Source organism: Chrysochloris asiatica, unplaced genomic scaffold (assembly GCF_000296735.1).
Source record: "Chrysochloris asiatica unplaced genomic scaffold, ChrAsi1.0 scaffold00409, whole genome shotgun sequence".
Lineage (NCBI taxonomy): Eukaryota > Metazoa > Chordata > Mammalia > Afrosoricida > Chrysochloridae > Chrysochloris > Chrysochloris asiatica.
This window is the reverse complement of record NW_006408927.1, coordinates 985,483-1,002,939: the sequence shown is the minus strand read 5'-3', so window position 1 is coordinate 1,002,939 and position 17,457 is coordinate 985,483. Positions and strand designations below refer to the sequence as shown.

The 17,457-nt window shown below is 56.9% G+C and overlaps 2 protein-coding genes across 2 annotated transcripts in view; both read right to left on the bottom strand.

The window, feature by feature from the left end:
• Nucleotides 1-14,516, bottom strand: part of ABCA7 (ATP-binding cassette, sub-family A (ABC1), member 7) — a 17,714-nt gene extending 3,198 nt beyond the window's left edge. The window contains 38 exon segments of the mRNA XM_006876742.1: nucleotides 1,239-1,301; nucleotides 1,384-1,504; nucleotides 1,580-1,709; nucleotides 2,095-2,218; nucleotides 2,306-2,450; nucleotides 2,936-3,051; nucleotides 3,276-3,453; nucleotides 3,837-4,006; nucleotides 4,092-4,269; nucleotides 4,384-4,416; nucleotides 4,653-4,907; nucleotides 5,082-5,180; nucleotides 5,258-5,382; nucleotides 5,609-5,763; nucleotides 5,839-5,940; nucleotides 6,133-6,181; nucleotides 6,395-6,652; nucleotides 6,883-6,939; nucleotides 7,022-7,206; nucleotides 7,350-7,487; nucleotides 7,821-7,960; nucleotides 8,068-8,199; nucleotides 8,836-9,007; nucleotides 9,276-9,386; nucleotides 9,762-9,963; nucleotides 10,041-10,262; nucleotides 10,366-10,588; nucleotides 11,048-11,224; nucleotides 11,514-11,743; nucleotides 12,187-12,354; nucleotides 12,555-12,671; nucleotides 12,890-13,029; nucleotides 13,112-13,322; nucleotides 13,514-13,711; nucleotides 13,820-13,946; nucleotides 14,028-14,169; nucleotides 14,269-14,362; nucleotides 14,451-14,516. Of these exon segments, the coding sequence (XP_006876804.1) occupies nucleotides 1,239-1,301; nucleotides 1,384-1,504; nucleotides 1,580-1,709; nucleotides 2,095-2,218; nucleotides 2,306-2,450; nucleotides 2,936-3,051; nucleotides 3,276-3,453; nucleotides 3,837-4,006; nucleotides 4,092-4,269; nucleotides 4,384-4,416; nucleotides 4,653-4,907; nucleotides 5,082-5,180; nucleotides 5,258-5,382; nucleotides 5,609-5,763; nucleotides 5,839-5,940; nucleotides 6,133-6,181; nucleotides 6,395-6,652; nucleotides 6,883-6,939; nucleotides 7,022-7,206; nucleotides 7,350-7,487; nucleotides 7,821-7,960; nucleotides 8,068-8,199; nucleotides 8,836-9,007; nucleotides 9,276-9,386; nucleotides 9,762-9,963; nucleotides 10,041-10,262; nucleotides 10,366-10,588; nucleotides 11,048-11,224; nucleotides 11,514-11,743; nucleotides 12,187-12,354; nucleotides 12,555-12,671; nucleotides 12,890-13,029; nucleotides 13,112-13,322; nucleotides 13,514-13,711; nucleotides 13,820-13,946; nucleotides 14,028-14,169; nucleotides 14,269-14,362; nucleotides 14,451-14,516 (5,553 nt within the window).
• A 2,734-nt stretch (nucleotides 14,517-17,250) lies between these two features.
• Nucleotides 17,251-17,457, bottom strand: part of CNN2 (calponin 2) — an 8,549-nt gene continuing 8,342 nt past the window's right edge. Inside the window, exon 7 of the mRNA XM_006876741.1 lies at nucleotides 17,251-17,453. Coding sequence (XP_006876803.1) covers nucleotides 17,251-17,453 — 203 coding nt within the window. The remainder of the gene's footprint in view (nucleotides 17,454-17,457) is intronic.

Below are 17,457 nucleotides of genomic sequence, written 5' to 3'. Positions count from 1 at the left end.
CAGATTTGCCTAATCAATACGTCGTTTGCTTTTTTGACTGCTGCTTCCATGAGTGTTGATAGTTGATCCAAGAAGAATGAAATCCTTGACAACTTCAATCTTTTCTCCATTGAAAGAATGTTGTTTATGGGTCCAGTGGTGAGGATTTTTGTTTTCTTTACATTGAGATGCAATTCATCAGTAAATATTTTAAGTCTTTTTCACTTTCAGCAAACAAGGTTGTATCATCTGTATATCACAGATTGTTAACGAGTCTTCCTCCAATCCTGATACCACATTTTTCTTCATAGAACCCAGCTTCTCGGATTATTTATTCAGCATACAGGTTGAATAGTATGGTGAAAGAATACAACCCTGTTGCACACGTTTCTTAATTTTAAACCATCCAGTGTTCTCATGTTCTGTTCAAACAACTGCCTCTTGGTCCAGGTACACATTCCTCATGAGCATAATTGTTTCAGAATACTCATACTTCTCAATGTTGTCCATACCTTGTCATGATCCACACATTCGAAAGCCTTTGCATAGTCAATAAAGCACAGGTAAACATCTTTCTGATATTCTCTGCTTTTAGCCAAGATCCATCGGACATCAGCAATGATATCTCTTGTTCCACGGCCTCTTCTGAATCCAACTTGAACCTCTGGAAGTTCTCTGTCAATGTATGCTTGCAGCTGTTTCGGTATTACTTTTAGTAAAACTTTATTTGCATGGGATATCAAAGATATTGTCCAATATTTTCTGCGTTCCTTTGGAATGGGCACAAATATGGATCTCTTCCAATCAGTCAGCCAGATAGTTGTCTGACTCATAGTGATCCTCGATAAGTTTCTGAGGAACGGCTGGTGGGTTTGAAGTGCCAACCTTCTTGTTAGCAGTCCATTGCTTATCCTACAGCACTATACCAGGAGTCTGAAGGTCTGTCTGTGTTCAACTAAAGGTGGCACTCAATACGGGTTTGGTGTGTACAGTGGGTGCTTAATAGATGTGTTGCCACACAAGGGCGCTCAAAGGTGTATAAGTGCACTACCAGATGCTGTCAACAGTACATGTTTAATGAAGGCTTTGGGGTACATGTGTGGACAGCCACGAGTGCTCAGTGATGTTTTCTTATCCTCTGGGAGAGCTTACCTTCTTGCACACAGTAAGTACTCAATATAAGAGTGGTGGGTGTTCAGTAGGGCAGTTCTTCCCTCACTGCCCCTCCATCCCTCACTGCCCCTCCATCCAGAACTCACCTCACCAGGGGGAATTCCCAGGCAAAGGCGGTCGACAGCCGGCATCCTCTGGCCTCGATATATCTGGGAGAGGATGCAAGTTCCTGAGGACAGGTGGGTGAGCTGGTGGAAGGACCCTTCAAGGCCCTTACTTGTCTACACTCACCTTGGTCAGGTCCCTCAGCACAAGTACATCACCCTGGGTGGCCCCTCGGACCACCCGCTCTCGCTCATGGGCCACGTCTTCATCTTCCTCCCCCAGAGGCAGCAGTGGCCGCAGCTTGGGTCTGGAGAGCAAGACAAGAGTTGGCCAAAAGTCAGCATCCCAGGTCCTTCCCCCGTCCCTCAGTGCCCCCACTGACTGTGGCAGGAGATGATGGCGGTACTGCAGCAGGAGGGTGAAGAGAAGGAAGAGGGGGCCCTGCAATGCCATGGCCAAAAGGTTCTTGCCGACCACCTCCCAGCGCAGAGGTGACTGAAACTGCCCGTCTCCTGTGGATATAGGAAGGAGAGACTGATCCCTGGGGGGTTTGGTTTCCAGCCCTTTCCACATCCAAACTACCCTAGATTCACAAAGGAGAGCACTAAGAATTTCATGAGGCACTTGACTAAAGTCGGATCGCCATAGAAAATAACGATATTATAACCTCCCGTATTTATGACCTTAGACCTCTTGTGATGTGATCCAAGATGGAATTAGCTTTTATGTCTCCCCTGTTGGACCTCTAACTTGGCCCAAACTCAGGGTTACTTAGGACTCCTGGTTCTTTTCTTGGAGGCTGCTCTTTGTCCTCACTTTGTACAGGTGACTTTTGATAACACTGCTAAGGGTATTGACTGCCTAAAGGCATGACCCCATCTGCCGGGAAGTTCTCACCCAGGCGCTCAAAGGTATCAGCCATGGCCTGGTTCCGCACCATGTCGATGAGCCCCCGGCCCAGGCAGAAGTGGGGGAAGATAAGGAAAACCCGTTTCAGGATTTGGCTCACCTCCTGAAGCTTCTGATCAAGAACAAAAAGAAGGAGGTGGGTCAGGGACCAAGGTCAATGCTCCGACCCACCCTGAGACCCAGCCTCAGGGTGCCCCACCTGGTCAGAGAAGAGTTCAAGCACAAAGGTGGACATGCTGCCGTTGATACCAATGAAGAGGTTGATGCAGGTGAGCACTACATAAGCCGTGCTGGGCACGGAGAAGAAGAAGGAAGCTGGATACATGAGTGGTGTGATCGACCAGCTGAGGGGAAACAGAAGCCACAGGGCCACCACTGACACACAGCTGAGCAGCCCCAAGAGAAACACAGATCTCCTTTCATCTTCTCTGCCTCACAAAAACGAAAAACCCAGGCCACTGAGCAGATTCCAATTCACAGTGACCCTATATAAACGGGTCTTTAGGGTTTTCAACGCTGTCAATCTTTATGGGAACAGGCAGCCCCAGAGCTCAGAGGAAGCTCTGAGTAGTTGGTGGGTTTGAACCACCAACTATGTGGTTAGCATCCCAGCACTTAACTCACTGTGTCACCGGGGCACAGTAATGCCGGTCAGGGCCATGATGAGCTTTTAAGGCCACCTCGGCATATCACTGAATCAGACCATGTGTGAAGTCACCTCAGACCTCCATGTCCAACCCCTCAAAATTGCTTCAGACTTGTATCCCTCAATAGCATTGTGCAGTGGAGGTACATAGACAGTGTGGGCTTCAGGAGCTACAAGTCTCACCCATACAACAGCAAGAGAAGGAGGAGGGCAGGCAGGTTGGCAGGAGCTACGTATGCCTTCTGCTGGAAGGCCAGGAAGATGAGCACCACAATGCATGCCGACACCAAGTAGTTACACTACATTGGAGACAGCAAACACTCTGTCAGTGGGCAGGGGAAGGACTGCCATCTTCAGCTCTGGGCCCCACCTTGACCACCCTGCTTTTGGAGCAAGAACACACGAGGTTTCCAACAATCCCCAAGACCCTCCCTCACCCCAGGCCATCCTGGCCAGTCCTCTACCCAGAAGGCACTGGAAGGGACATTGGTTGGACCCCCAACCCTCAAGGCAGCTCCCATACCATGTCCCAGAGAAAGTTGCCGAGCCAGTAGAGGGCCGGAGGCAGGCCTCCCACAAGCTGCAGGTATTTGGCTCGGGTGACACGCTCTTCGATCAGGACGAGTGTGAAGCTGGCTGGGACAAAGGACATGGCAAAGACCACACAGATGGAGACAAGGACATCTACCGAGGAAGCCATTCTGGGGGTGAAAACATAAAGACAGTTAGAACAGGGGTGTGGGAGCTACATGGAGCAGAGTTGTGCATGTTGTGTGGGACAGGACAAAAGTCGACAGAGCCATGTATGCCTGTCAGTAGGGAGATGTCGTGGGCCACTTAAGGAGGACGGTGACTAGGTAATTTGGCAGGGAGAGGCTGTCCGGATCTCTGTGAAGTTAAAGATGGATGGGACAAGGGTGTACAGGCTAAAGGGAAGCCTGGTGGCTGATGATGCCCTGTGGTCCGAGTCAGGAGTGGCTGGGGCAGTCTCCGTTCCCTGGTGAAGATGGCAAAGCAAGAATCTAACTCCCAGCACCAAAGCCAACAGAGACCCAAGTGGGTAAGGGTGGGCAGTGAGACTCACAGTGCAGCCTCAGACAGTTGCTCCTTGGTGAGGTTCAGCGGGTGGTTGAGTGTGGTGATACTGTAGGCATGGCGGGCAGAGCCAGGTGGCAGTCTGGCATGTAGAAGAGCATTGTTGGCTCTGTTGACAAAGGCCACCATGGCATGCCAGCCTTTGTTGTTGAACCAGACCTGGGATGGGGGCAAGTGGGGCATAGGGTCAGGCTATGGGCCAGACCTGCCCCTGTCACCACCCAGCCACACCTCCAGCTCCCACCTTGAGGCTGTCCTGAGTATCCAGGCTGTGAGCCCAGGCTGTGAGGTTGTTCAGGACACGGTCCAGGGCGCCCCCGGGTGGGGGGTTCAGAAGCGCCCGCAGCTCTTGTACTGAGCGGCCCACATCCTGCCCTGAAGGCAGGCCTGGATCTTGGCCACCCAGTGAGAAGCCCCCATACCTGCGTGGCAGTGGGAGCAGGGAGGAGCAGCTGAAGGCTCAGATGGGGAGAGTGGGGAGGGCCCCCTAGAAGGCAACAAGGGCAGGGGGACCCCCAAGTTGGGCCCATCCTCACCTGACCTCATTCACCCATTTCTTTGTCTTCAGGCTATGAGAGAGATGAACAGAGACAGGGAGTGAGAGAGAGAGGAGAGAGATAAAGAAGATACAGGAGAGAAATGGGAGGAGACAGACAGACAGAGGGGGAGAGACAGAGAAACAGAGGAGAGAGACAGGATGACAGAGACACAGGCAGAAAGAATGGAGAAGGGAAGAGACATTCAGATAAAGGAAAACCTGGTGAGGCGTGCAAGGCCCCCGCCTCAGCCCATCCTGGCAGCTTACCCCTGGCGCACCAGGCGTGGGTAGGTCTTGACCAAGAAGTCGGACAGGTTCCGGCCGGTCAGGTTCTGCACCACCTCACCCGAGCCCGTCAGTACCTGGGGCGGTGGGGGCCCGCCAGCTGCAAGCGGGCAGTCGGGTAGTAGGCGGCGGGCACCAGGCCGGCTACACTGGCAAGCTGGAGATGGAGACTCAGGGGTCCAGTTGCCACTGGCCAAGACCTCAGCCACCTCAGCAGGCACTTCCGGCACCAAAAATAGGCAGGTGGGGAGTGACGTGCACTTGGGGACCCTGCAGGGATGTTGGCAGGGCTGTGGCTACCCAGATCCCTAGCAGGAGCAGGGAGGGGGGCGTTCTCAGCATTTGCTGATGTCCACCAGCTAGAGCCCAGATGGGGAAACTCAGGCCACAGGGGACATGGTAGGCTCTCACGTGTCAGAACTGTTCTGCAGGTCTAGCTCCTCCAGCCCTGCCTCTCCCAGCAGCGCCTCCAGCAGACGGGCATGTCCAGGGTCCCCTGGGGCCTCCTCACTGTGTGTGAGGGGCGCAGGCTCAGAGCTGTGCCCACAGGCACCACCCCTCATTAGCACCCTCCCTCTTGCACCCACCTGAAGAAGGACACCTGGGTCCCATACATGTCTGGACTGAGCCGCAAGGCAGGGTAGTACCCAAAAGGTGGTATGATGAGGCTGAACACCAGGGCCAGGCCCACGAAGAGGGCGGGCAGCACGATCTGGAGGTCGGACCATCAGTGGCTGCCCTGCCTGCCCTCCAGACTTGCCCATACCCTTCCCTGCTCCTGCTCCATAGCCAGCTGTGGCTCCCCAGTGCCCTCAGTAGATGTGTTCAGAGGAGAACATATTTAAGCAGGTAGTTGAAATAGGCCATCAAGTAGTTGGCTAGCAGGAAGAACAGGCAGTTGGGGTCCCGACACCCACCCTGGTGCCTGGCCCCCTCACCTGTGCAAACAGGCCCCGGCGACTGCGGCGGGCCAAGAGAAAACGCTTAAGTAGTAGGGCCCAGAGCTGCTGGCGGGTCAACGCCCAGCCCTGTACCCGGCCTGAGGTGTCCAAGCTGCAGTCCTGTGGGGCCTGTGTCTCTGCGGCTGACCAGACTGCAGGGAACAGGAGGGTCAGTGCTCATGCACTGGGCCTGAGAGAGGTACCAGTGTGCACTGTGAGAGACTCACCTGGTTCCCCATTCTCCATGGCTTCCTCAGGCAGCACCGTGAGTCTCCTGGTCCTGAATGGAGCCGCAGAGCCCGTGCCTGCCGGCTGCCTGAGTATACCATCTGCAGGGTGGGTCAGCAGGGGTCAGGGTTCGAGTTAAGCCTGGGGCTGGGCTAAGGATTGCTGTTCAGCCGGGGATCAGGGTCAAGATCTGGGTTATCTCTGGCTTTAGGCCAGACTCACTGGTGGTCTGGCCAGGTCAGGTCTAGCTCTGGGCCAGAGTCAGGGGATAGGTCAGGGACCAGTGGTCATACCCTCTTTGTCTGTGTTTGCAGTGCAGTCCTCAACCACCTTCAGGAAGATCTGGGGAGACAAGGTGAGGAGCTCAAAACCTAAAGATCCGCCGGAGGGCTGCCCACTGTTCATACACACTGTGGGTCCCCTGCCTGCCTTCCTCCTGCCCGACTGCCTCCTCCCTGGATACACAAACTCCTATTCATCCTTCAAAGCGTCACCTCACCTCCTCCAGGTAGCCCTCCTGCTGCACAATCCAAGTCAGCACTCCCATCCCCTTACCTCCTCGAGGCTGGTGTTTGAGATCCCGTAGCCGCTGAGGCCAAGGTCTCCCAGCTGCCTGTCCAGCTCTTGGAAGAGTTTGGCAAAGCTGCCGTCCAGGGCGCCCGCATAGGGCAGGGCCACCACCAGCTCATGCGGCAGTTCTTCCACCAGCTGAGCCCCGGGCACCAGGTACTGCACCAGGCTTAGCAGCTGGGCCACGTCTAGGCAGGTAGGGGACGCATCAGAGCCCTGTGGATTGGAGACCTTGCCTCCCTCCTCCCCAACTTCCCAGGGAAGGGTCTGGGCTCAACTTGGAGTTGGCCGGAGTCTGGCAGGGTCAGGGGTGGGTTTGCATGTGGACTCAATCCAGCTTAAGTTCAGGGAAAGGATGAGAGTTTGGCTCAGGACAGGATCAGGTTCAGCCTAGGGGCTAGGGCTCTAGCTGGGGTACCATCACCCCACCATCCTACCCCTTGTGGGTTTCTGGCTCAGCCCTCACCGGTCACTCTATCCTGCTCTCCCTCCAGCCTGGTGTCCACACTGTGCTCCAAGTCAGCCTCTCCCTACAAGGCACAGAGTTGCCAGTTTGCACATCTTCAGGGCTGGGCAGAGCCTTGAATGTCAGAGGTCAACTTCAGTGCTCACCTTCCTGTTAGCAGCCAGGGACGGGGCAGCCTTCACTAAGGTCAGGTAGTAACCGGAGCCCAGGTGACGGCGCAGGAAGAGCGGGGAGCCACAGCAACACAAGCGGCCACTTGTCACCACAGCGACACGGTCTCCCAGGAGCTCCGCCTCATCCAGGTGGTGGGTGGAGAGGATCAGTGTACGGCCTGGGCACAGACACCCAACCAACATGTACCTTCAGGTGACCTGCAACTGCCTGCCCCACACAGCAAACTTCTACCCATCCTTCAAAACCCCATCCCCACCACTTCTAACACTTTGGCCCCTTCCTCAGCTGCCCGCTCCTGACCTTCACGGTATTTGAGCAACAGTTCCCAAATGCTGCGGCGGGAAGCAGGGTCCACCCCAGCTGTGGGTTCATCCAGGATAACGACATGGGAGCCCCCCACAAAGGCGATGGCCACGGATAGCTTCCTCTGCATCCCACCTAGGTGGGAACAGGGGCAGAGTCTTAGCAGGATCCCAGGATTGCCTCTCCTCTCCTGGTGTGGCGCTGTGGGATAAGGCGCTGGACTGCAAAGTCGGTTTGAACTGTAAGATCGTCAGTTCGAGCTCACCAGCTGCTACTCGGAAGCCCTATACAGGGTCATTGAGGAGTCGGAATCAACTGCACGGCACTTAACAACAAGAACTCCATTCACCTGCAGGAACCTTAGCACATCTCCTCTGGTGCCCTTCTGGCCTGCCCATCCTCCCTGGAATAAAGTCCCAGCTCACGTCCTCCCTCAACCTGGAGGAGGTCTTCCTGGGCCAGGCTCACCAGAGAGGTGGCGTGTCTGTGTCCAGCGCTTGGGAGTGAGCCCCACGTCCTGCAGCAGCCGGTCCTGCTCGGGGCCTACAGCAGCTGCAGTGAGGCCCTTCAATTGTCCGTAGAACCAGATGTGTTCATCCACAGTGAGTCTATGCCACAGCCAAGGCAGAGGACAGAGCAGGAGGCTGGTGAGCGGGGCCTGGCAGGATACGCCATCCCTGCGCCCCTCCACAATCCCCTCCCAACCCAGTCATACAGGTCAAACAGCACATTGTACTGTGGGCAGATGCCCAGGTGGGGCCGGATGGCTGCCATGTCGGAACGGACGTCATAGCCCAGGATGAAGGCGGACCCTCCACTGGGTGGGAAGAGGCCACTCAGGATAGACCTAGGGGAAAATGGGTCTCAGGGGAAACTGAAGTCCAGAGACAAGGGGTACCTGCACTTATAGGGCACTTACTGTATACCTGGCCCAATTGGGTATTACATCCCCATTTACAGTGAGGATTTACAGTTGTTGATGTTGTTGTTATGTGCCGTGGAGTCGGTTCCGACTCATAGCGACCCTGTACAGGGTTTCTGAGGCTGTAAATCTTTACGGGAGCAGAAAGCCTCATCTTTCTCCCACGGAACAGCTGGTAGTTTCGAACTGCTGACCCTGAGGTTAGCAGCCTGATTTGTAACAACTACGCTACCACAGCTCCTTGAGGATTTACAGTACTACCTGTCAAGTACCTACCTGGCGTCCACTGGGGTTTCCACCCCAATTTACCCTGTCCAACGGTGGGTGATAGAGAAGGGGGTCTAGTGTTGGGTTGTTAATGAGAAAGTCGGCAGTTCAAGTCCACCAGCTCTGGGAGAAAGGTAAAGCGTCTACAACCCTATGGTGCCGTTCTCTTCTGTCCACTATACGACAAAATCGATTAGAAGGCAGGGGTTTGCTTGTGACTATGGGAGGTTGCCTTGCCCTTGAAGAAACGGGGAAGCCGAGGGAGGGGAAGGGAGGGGAGGGTTGGCAGCTCACAGCGTGGTGGTCTTGCCAGCTCCGTTGTGGCCCAGGAAAGCAGTGATGTGACCCTGATAGAAATCCAGGCTGAGCCCACGCAAGGCGGGCTGCGGGTTGCCGGGAAAGCGTTTCTCCAGACGGCGCACGGATACACCAGGATGCAGGCCGAGCGGTGCCTCTTCCACCAACACTGCAGACAGACAGATGGATGGCAGGCACACAGTGTGGTGACTACCAGAAGGCTGGGCAGGGAGGGCTCCGGATGCCTAGCAGGAGCAGCAGTGACCCTGGGGGATTGTCCGGAAGACTTGGGACAACTGGCATCTGCAGAGGCTGATGCATTTGGGAGTTATGGGAGCCCCAGAGGCCTAGGGTGTCCAGAGGGTTGAAACCTGTGGGTTTGGAGGAGCTAGTGGGTCCACATAGGGAAGGAGGAGCTAAGGCTTGTTGGATCTCACCCTCTGGGTCCTGCGTAAGGGAGGTCTCAGCGGGGTCTTTGGACGGCGGAGACCCACACCAGTAGCTCCTCTGAAAAGGGAAGTTCCATGGTTCCGGGATCCCATACTGACCTGGGAGAGTCGGCGTTCAGTTACTCCTTGAGCCCCGAAATGCACCTACTTCTAGCCACATACCTGGGCCCCAGGAATCTAGGTACTATGTGGACAGGAGATGCTGCTCGCCCACTTCAGAGCCACGCCTCCAATGCCTGGACGACACTCACCCTGGCGCAAGGATCTGGAAACCCAGCCCTCTCACCTGGGACTAGCCTCCAGGAATCAAAAGGCCCAGAACTCAGCAATTGGAGGCCCGGCCTCTAGACGCAGCATCTGTACGCATGCGCGCACCTAGCTGGCCTCGACCTCCCGCGGGGCTAACCTGGCTTCTAAACAGCTCCCTTGGTCCAGCCTCCCGGAGGGCTGATGAGCCGCCCCTTAGTGACCCACCTGGGCACACAGCTTCTAGGTACCACGTGATCAGGCCGTAGAGCACGGCATCTAGGAGCAGCATGCCTGAGACTTGGGCCAGGCTGAAGACGTCGGGGGCGGGCTCGGCACCCACATTGTGCCACTGTGCGCCCTCGCCCTGCTCCTCCAGCAGTGCTAGGCTCTCACAGCCAAAACCGAAGGCCACAGGCGACAGCAGGCTCTGTAGGCAGGAGAGATAAGTTAGCAGATGGGCGCAGTCCCCGGCGACTACCCCCACCCGGCCCAGCAAGCCCTCACCACGGCCACACGGCCGCCCGCAGGCAGACGGTCCCGCCAGGCCACACACAGCGCGTAGGGTAAGTAGAGGGCAAAATAGATGAGGCCTCCGCAGGCGGCCGCCAGGTTGGCACTTGAGAAGAAGGCGCTCAGCAGGAAGCTCTGAACCACAGTGGCCACAGCAAAGGCCGCCAGGAACAGGAAGACGACGGTTGGGTGGCTGTAGGGGAGGATGTCCCCGAGCTGCAGGGCACAAGGCTTTCTCAGTCCAGATGCCCTATGCTTGTTACCCTCCCAAGTGGAGCGTGCCCATTCTACAGCCGGGAAGGTAGAGGCACACGCTCACCTTGAGCACCAGCACCAGCAGCAAGGCGCTGAGAAGGAAAGGTCCGAGGCAGCTGAGGAACCAGCCAAGCCAGAGCACTGCACGGCCCAGCCCCATGGCGCGCATCGTGTCCCTCAGCCGCGTCTCCTTCTCACGCACCACTGCCTTCACCGTCAGCGCCACCGAGTAGATCCAGGCCAGCGTCAGAAAAAGCGGCAGTGACCGGCTCAGCACACGCAGGAACCTGGGGCGTGGGGTGCGGCTGGGTAGAACCAAGACCTTGTGCAGTGGCCCCAAGTGACAGACGTCTACATCCGAGTCCTGCCCCAGCCTGGGAGGCTTGTTCTCCTTCTCCACTGCCGGGCTTCTGACTCAGCCAGCCTCAGGATACTCTGAGGATACCCCGGCTCTCCTACTCGGGTTGCAAAGACTGGAGCTTTTGAACCAGTAGCCACCTCAACTGCATGGATGTCCCAAATGATGTGCGAGCCCCACCCAGGCATTTAAACCACTTTTGGGGGTAGGGCCCAGGTACCAGTGTTTTTGAAGCTCCAAGTTCTAAAGTTTGTGGAGAAGCCAACCGTCTCATAGGGTCCTAGTCGCAGCCCCCGTAAAGGTGCTCACGCCAAGGAGCCGTGGGCCTCTCAGAACCTGGTCTAGTTAGGGGCTGGGGAAGTTGGCTGGGAGAGGGCGCGACACTTACACGTCGTCTACAAAGCACGGGTATGGCATCTGCTGCAGGTAAAGGCCAGCACGGGGAGCCGTGCCGCTGAGCACCCGCACAGCCGCACGTTCCAACAAATCCTGCAGGTACACGAAGCCACCCCACACGTAGCGCAGGTCGGTCAGGGGGTCAGCAGCCGGGCCAGGGTCCCAAAACCTGAGAGGGGCATGGGCACAATTGCTCAACTGACCCCGCCCGCCGCACCCATACGGCCTGCCCACCACTGCCTTCAGCCTATACGCCCATTTTATTACAGACCCCGCCCACCAAGACTTGTTTCCCCGCCCCCTTGTGCAACCTAGACGCCACCTGATACGGGTCCAAATTGATCTAAGGAACCTCGGGCTCTGCCTACAAGGCTTTTAACAAGAACCAGCAGGCTCCACCCTCCAGATGCTGAATGCAATCTGGCCCTGCCGACCCCACTCCACAGCCTCATGCAAACCTGTCCCTGATTTTATTGGTCCTCGTGACATCGTCGATGTCCATGCGGATCTTGACACGCAGATGGCCATGACCAGAGTCTGGGGCAGGGGACTCGGAGGTGTCTAGGGGGTCCTCTGGCCCCAGGAAGACGATGCCGGCCCAGAAGTGGCGATCGGCCAGCAATTGCAGGGCCCGCTTCACCAGCTCAGGTTCCGAGGGCACGGGCTCCAGCTTGTCCAGTGAAATGCACTGGAGGAGAGGGCAGGGCTTGTGAGCCCGAGATGCGAGCTGCCTTGCCCCTCAGACCCATGGGTTTCTCCCCCTGGACCTCAGACCGTGCCGCCTCAGATCGCCCCCCAAAAGGGCAAATGGCTCGCTGCCTCAGAATCTGTAACATGGGATGTCTCCCACTTCACAGAGCAGCAGTCTTCCCCTCATACCACCCAGGCCTGGAGGCTTCCTCCCGCAGACCCCCACGGAGCAGACCATTGCCCCCCTGACCACCCAAGTCAGGTGGTCTCTTCCATCACACCTCACGTTTCCCTCCTTGGATCTCTACAAGGCAGTGGGATGTCAGCCCCTCCCTCAGGATCGGGCCCGCCCCACCTTTGTCCCAGGATGTACACCTCCCCCTCAGATCACCAAGTTGGGTCCTGCCTTCCTGTTCCCAGATCCCCGATTAAGGCCTTTACCTCCATCATGCGACCCAGTGTGCCCACCAAACGCCCCATATCAGTGTGGGCCTCTCGCCAGCTGTAACCACCCCTGTGGGGGTCCAGGAAGTCTCGGAGGGCTTCAGCCCGGCCCAGGTTTTGGGGTCCTGGCTGACTCTGTCCTGTGTCTTGCATCTGCAGGAGCCGCTGGAGGGGCAGTGAGGATAGAGTCTGCACTGGGCCCTCATAGTCCTGTGCCCCCCTCTTCCCATGCATGGGCCCCATATTCGTACCCCACACAGTTGTCCAAATAACTCTTCTCTGTCCTTTGCCCAAGTCCTTCAGGGGACATATGTGTCTGAGGACGTGGTGGTCAAAGTGGGACCCACCTCCATCCTGGGCCCTACCTGCAGCATGGCTACATTGGCACTGTTGTTCATGAAGTTGAAAATTTGGGGTCCCAGCATCTGCCACACCTCTTGGATGTCTTTCAGCAGAGCCAGCTCCTGGAAGGTCTTGTTTACCTGCATGGAAAGGGTGGGGTGGGGGATGAACACAAGACCAGTATCTGCCTCTGAGCCTTTGTATATGCTGATCTTTCTGCCAACAATCTGGCAAACTCCTATTATACCTTCAAAACCCTGCTCCCATGATGCGACTCCAAGAAGTCTCCTGAACACACCAGCCCCAGAGCCTTCATGCTGGCCTTGCCCTGACCCACCAGCAACAGAGCAACCCTCACCTGGGCCATAAATTGCCTGGTGAAGGGTGTGTCAGGCGTGAACAACACTTTTCCAAGGACCAATGGCTTCAAGCGCCTCCATAGCAGACGGAACAGTGGATGGGTATCCAGGGTCCTAACCAACTCAGCACAGGCGGGGCCTGGAGCAGGGGCACCATGAGACCCGGCCCGATGGCCACTGCCCCATTTCCCAGGTGGGAAACCCCATAGCAGGTCACTCACTTAAGCCACTGTCCACCGGGGTTGGTGCCAGCTCACGCCCCACGAACTCCCTGAGGTCGCTGTCCTCATACCAGTTGAGGGAGGGTACCCCTGAGCCACTGGGCCCCCTGGGACCACACAGGGCTTCCAATACCACCTTCAGGGGGCTGCTGGTTTCTTGGGATCTCTGTAGCAGTGCCCGCAGATCAGCCAGGCTGGGCAGCGTCAGCAGCTGGAGGAAGGTCACACCAGAGGGCATGTGGCAACCTTCCCTCCAGTACTGTCCCATCCCCAAGCTTTAACCAGGCCAGGACTCTACTTATTTCGCAGAGGGAATGCCTGAGGCTGCCTATCGTCTCCTCCTCCAGGCAGCCTGCCCTGATTGTTCCCTGCCTGGGGCTGGAGATGGGCATGGCCTCTTACCTCCTGGGTCAGGTTTCCTATAACCTCCAGAAAGCCACCCACAGTCTCTTGGGCTTGGCTCAGCGCAGACCCCAGCAAGTCCAATGGAGGACTCCCTGGGCCTGCCTTGTCCAGTCTCACTCCTTGAAGCAAGGCCTCCAACAGCTCAATGGCCTGCTTGGCCAATGGTGTGGAGGGTTCCTTCTGTGGCTGATGGTGCTGTGGAGGCCCAGCTGGGGGCAGAACACACCAGAATACAGGGTTAAGCAGACCTTAGCCCGAGATCCGCTAAGCCATTTTCACCCTGTACCTGTTTCATAGCCAGGCAAGTTGAGGCTCACCTGTCGTGCGTGCCGCCCTCAGAGTGGGCAGCAGCTTCCTCAGGCCAGCCAGTGCCCTATGGGCACTGGGTCCCCCCAGGATAGTACGTACTTCAACCAGGAGCCGGGAGACCCTAGGGACAGATAGAGAAGGTGGCTCTGGGGGCTTGGCAAGCACCCTCACTGGCCTACACTCACTGTTACCTGGCACTCACAGTGAGTCATTGAAGTTGCTCAGAATCCCGGATTCCTCCCCGGGAGTTGGCTGCGCAAAGCAGGTGTTGTTCATGTTACAGATGAGGCCCTGGAGCCAGGGCACCGTGCCCGCCGATGGCAGCGGCTTGTTGGGGAAGTGGCCTGCGGGGAAATACATGGCATTCGATGCCTTGCTCCCTTTGCCTGAGTCCCCACCATTTGGATCACTGGGGGCCGGGTCCTTGGGGGGTGTGTGCTTACATTCATGGTGTTCGAATGGGGGGTGGGAGTGGCGAACAGCTACCAAGATGAAGAAGAGAAAGAGGGGCCACAGCAGCTCAACGAGGAGCTGAATCTGGGAAACAACACAGAATGCGGGCTAGTGGGGGGCCGCCCCACCCCACCTCACCCCACCCCACCCTGCCCCGCAGCTGCCACTTTACCGGTTGTCTCCGGCGATAAGTGAAATTCTTCCAAAGCAGCAGCTTGAGCTGGGTCCAGAAAGGCATGGTGGGGCACTACGATGGAGCAGACCAATGGGAACCCGGCCCGAAATCGTCCTCTCACCTGATTGGTTGTTAGCGCTGTCGCTCCTTGATGGGCTAGAGGTTGGGGTCTGGAAGACCCTCCCTCTAATCCCTCGTGGGGCGGAGCCTCGCTTTAACTATTTCATAGCGAGGCTACACTCAAGTACCATCAGGGGGCTTCTCCCAGGTCTCCCCCGTGCCCAGTGTTTTCTTTGGCCTAGGGGCGAGTTCTTCCTCCACTTCCCCGGCCCCCCTCTCCCGTCGTGACAGCAATAACAAATGTTTAGTGTGCTTCAACAAGCCCGAGTGGAAATGTTAGATTATCACCCCATTTTACAGAAGTGGAGACTGACGCTCAGGACAGGAGGGTCTGTGTCAACTTCATACATTGCTTATCTCTTAGAAGCTCTGGAGAAAGGCAGTTATGGGGCCCCTGAAACGAGCAAGGCTCGGAAGTCCAGCTGTAGTCTACCTTGTACAGATGGGGAAACTGAGGCTGCCAGAGGGGTGAGGGGTTGCCAAAGGTCTCCTCATCCAGGCCATAGAAATGGGAACTAGGGCCCAAGACCCCCAGCCCCACTGTAGGATCCTTTCCTTTACTTAGCTCGGGATTTAGCATCTGGGACCTAGCCTCAGTTTCCCCATCTGTAAGATAGGGATGGGGTAGCGGAAGGCGCCCTAAGTTCTAAGCGAGGCAGGGGCGGCAGGTGTATGTAGATTAAGGCCATCCCAAATGTCAGTGCTGCCCAGATTCCCCCTTGAGGATCTGTAGTCAACTATTTAGCACCCCAAAACTTACCCAAACGGGGTGAAGGGTGAGTGAGGGGCTGGGCCCGGCCGCACCCTCTAATTCGCAGGAACCTGCCTCCCACCCTCCATCCCCTCATCCTGGAGTCTCGGGGCCTTCCTCCCTCTCCGGGTCCCGCTCACCGTTTCAGCCCCCCAGTTTTGGTCGCCTTCCTATGGCAAACGCGGCTTTTTAAAGAGGAACCCCTAGCCGGCGCAGATCCCCCGAAGCCGACCGCCCTTGGCACCAGGGTTCCAGCTGCCGCGCCCGCCCTCTCTAGCGGCCATTGGTCGTCGTGCCTGCCACTCACGGACCAGCCCCACCGGAGCGGCGAGCGCGGGCTGTAGCTGTAGTTGTAGCAGTGCGGAGCCGGGTTTCTTAAAGAGACCGCGTGCCTCCCGCTTTATTAGCGTGGAAGACAGCGTGGGGCCGGCCGAGCCCCCTAGGCGCCAGCCTACGGACACACCGGCGAGGACCCAGTATGCACAGCTTCCGTTTGCAGGAGGTCCCTTGTTACCTACGCCCCATTAGGAGGCCAGGGTCTTCCCTGGAAGGCTTGATCGGAATCATCATTCATTCATGCTACATTTCCTGGTCTCTTTGGCGAGCCAGGGGGCCCCCCCATGATTCTAAGATGGGATACTAACGGTCACCCGATTTTGAGTAAACCCCCGGATGTTTCCCCGCTTTGGAAAATGGGTCCATTCCTAAACCCGCTGTCAGGACAGGGATTCACAGCTGAGGAGGGCCTAGGGAGCGTCGGTGGGGTTGCTTTTAGGACAAACGTTTTCCAGAGAGCGGCCTGCACAGGATGGACCGCAGCATGGGCGGGGCGACCTGTGCGTCGGGACGTGAGGGTGGGGCTGAGGGGCGCGCACTCCCGTAACCACGTCCCGGTGTAGGGGGTCATCCATTCCCACTCAGATTCTTCAATCTCCCACCGTTCCCAAGAGGACTTTGAGAACCGACTCAGGCGCTCTCCCCCAACGCCCCCGGACCCCAGGTCGTTAGAAAACATCCACACCAAATACCCTCCACCATCTCCCAGTCTGCTTTCCTCATTCAACCCCAACTCTCCCGGACACCTTCATTTTCGTAAAAACAAAGGTTTTTATTGCAATTTGGTCCTGGATCCTATTTCACATTATCCTATGGTATCAGGTTCCTGGTGCGGGCTGGTCCCCAGAAGAATCTCCTTGGGGGGACCCTGTGCAGTTCTCGGCAAGGGGCAAGACAGAGAGGTCTGAGGGATTGGAGGGGGCGAGTGTGTGTGGGGGGGATCTGGCTTTGCCTCAGTCACTCAAAAGCTCCATAGTTCCTATTGAGAGGTCTGTGTTCTGAAGGTCCTGAGAAATCTGGACCGTTAAAATGCTGAAAATATTCCAGGTGAAGGCCTGAGGCTCTCCCAGGGGGCTCGTTTCCCAGCACCCTCCTCCTTCCACCATCCCCTCCCCTTCTACCATCCACCACGTCTCAGGAGAAAAGAAAAAAAAAAAGTGTTTTTCTTGCTTCAGAGGCTGCCTGAAGCTTCTGTGGTTACAGAAACCACAAACTGATCTGCAAAGAAAGGGAAGGGAGGGACATGCAACCGGAAACCAGAAACCATTCAGGCTGCTCCCAGCACAAAGCAAGCTCCCACTCAAACCTTGAGAGGAAGTGGATGCTGCTGGTGACCAAGACAGGTAACCCTTCCTCAATTCCCCAACAGAGAAGATGTGACTTTTACACCCTCCCTCAGCACCCCCCACCAGCCTCAGGATGGTTCAGTTCCACACCAAAGAGCCAAGGTGGGGTGGGAACCCACACCCCAGCCACCAGGCAGTCCCTCGGCTGTCCAGGCTTCAACAAGTAGAAAAACAAGACGAAAACACACACAAAAACAAACACCCAGATGAGGCAATGTTGCGGAGAGCTACCACGTGGGGCACCTCAATAGTCTGGTTCTTCCTGGTCGTAGGGGGGGAACTCAGGGGCCTCCCCAGGACCCAGGCAGTCGCCGGCATTTGCCGGGACCCCGTCGGCCGCTGGGCCCTGTGGGCAGTACTTGGGGTCGTAGATCTGCCGGCCCAGACCAAAGACCTGGCCACTCTGGTTGGCGCCCTGCGTGTAGCCCATCTGCAAGGACATAGAGGAGTT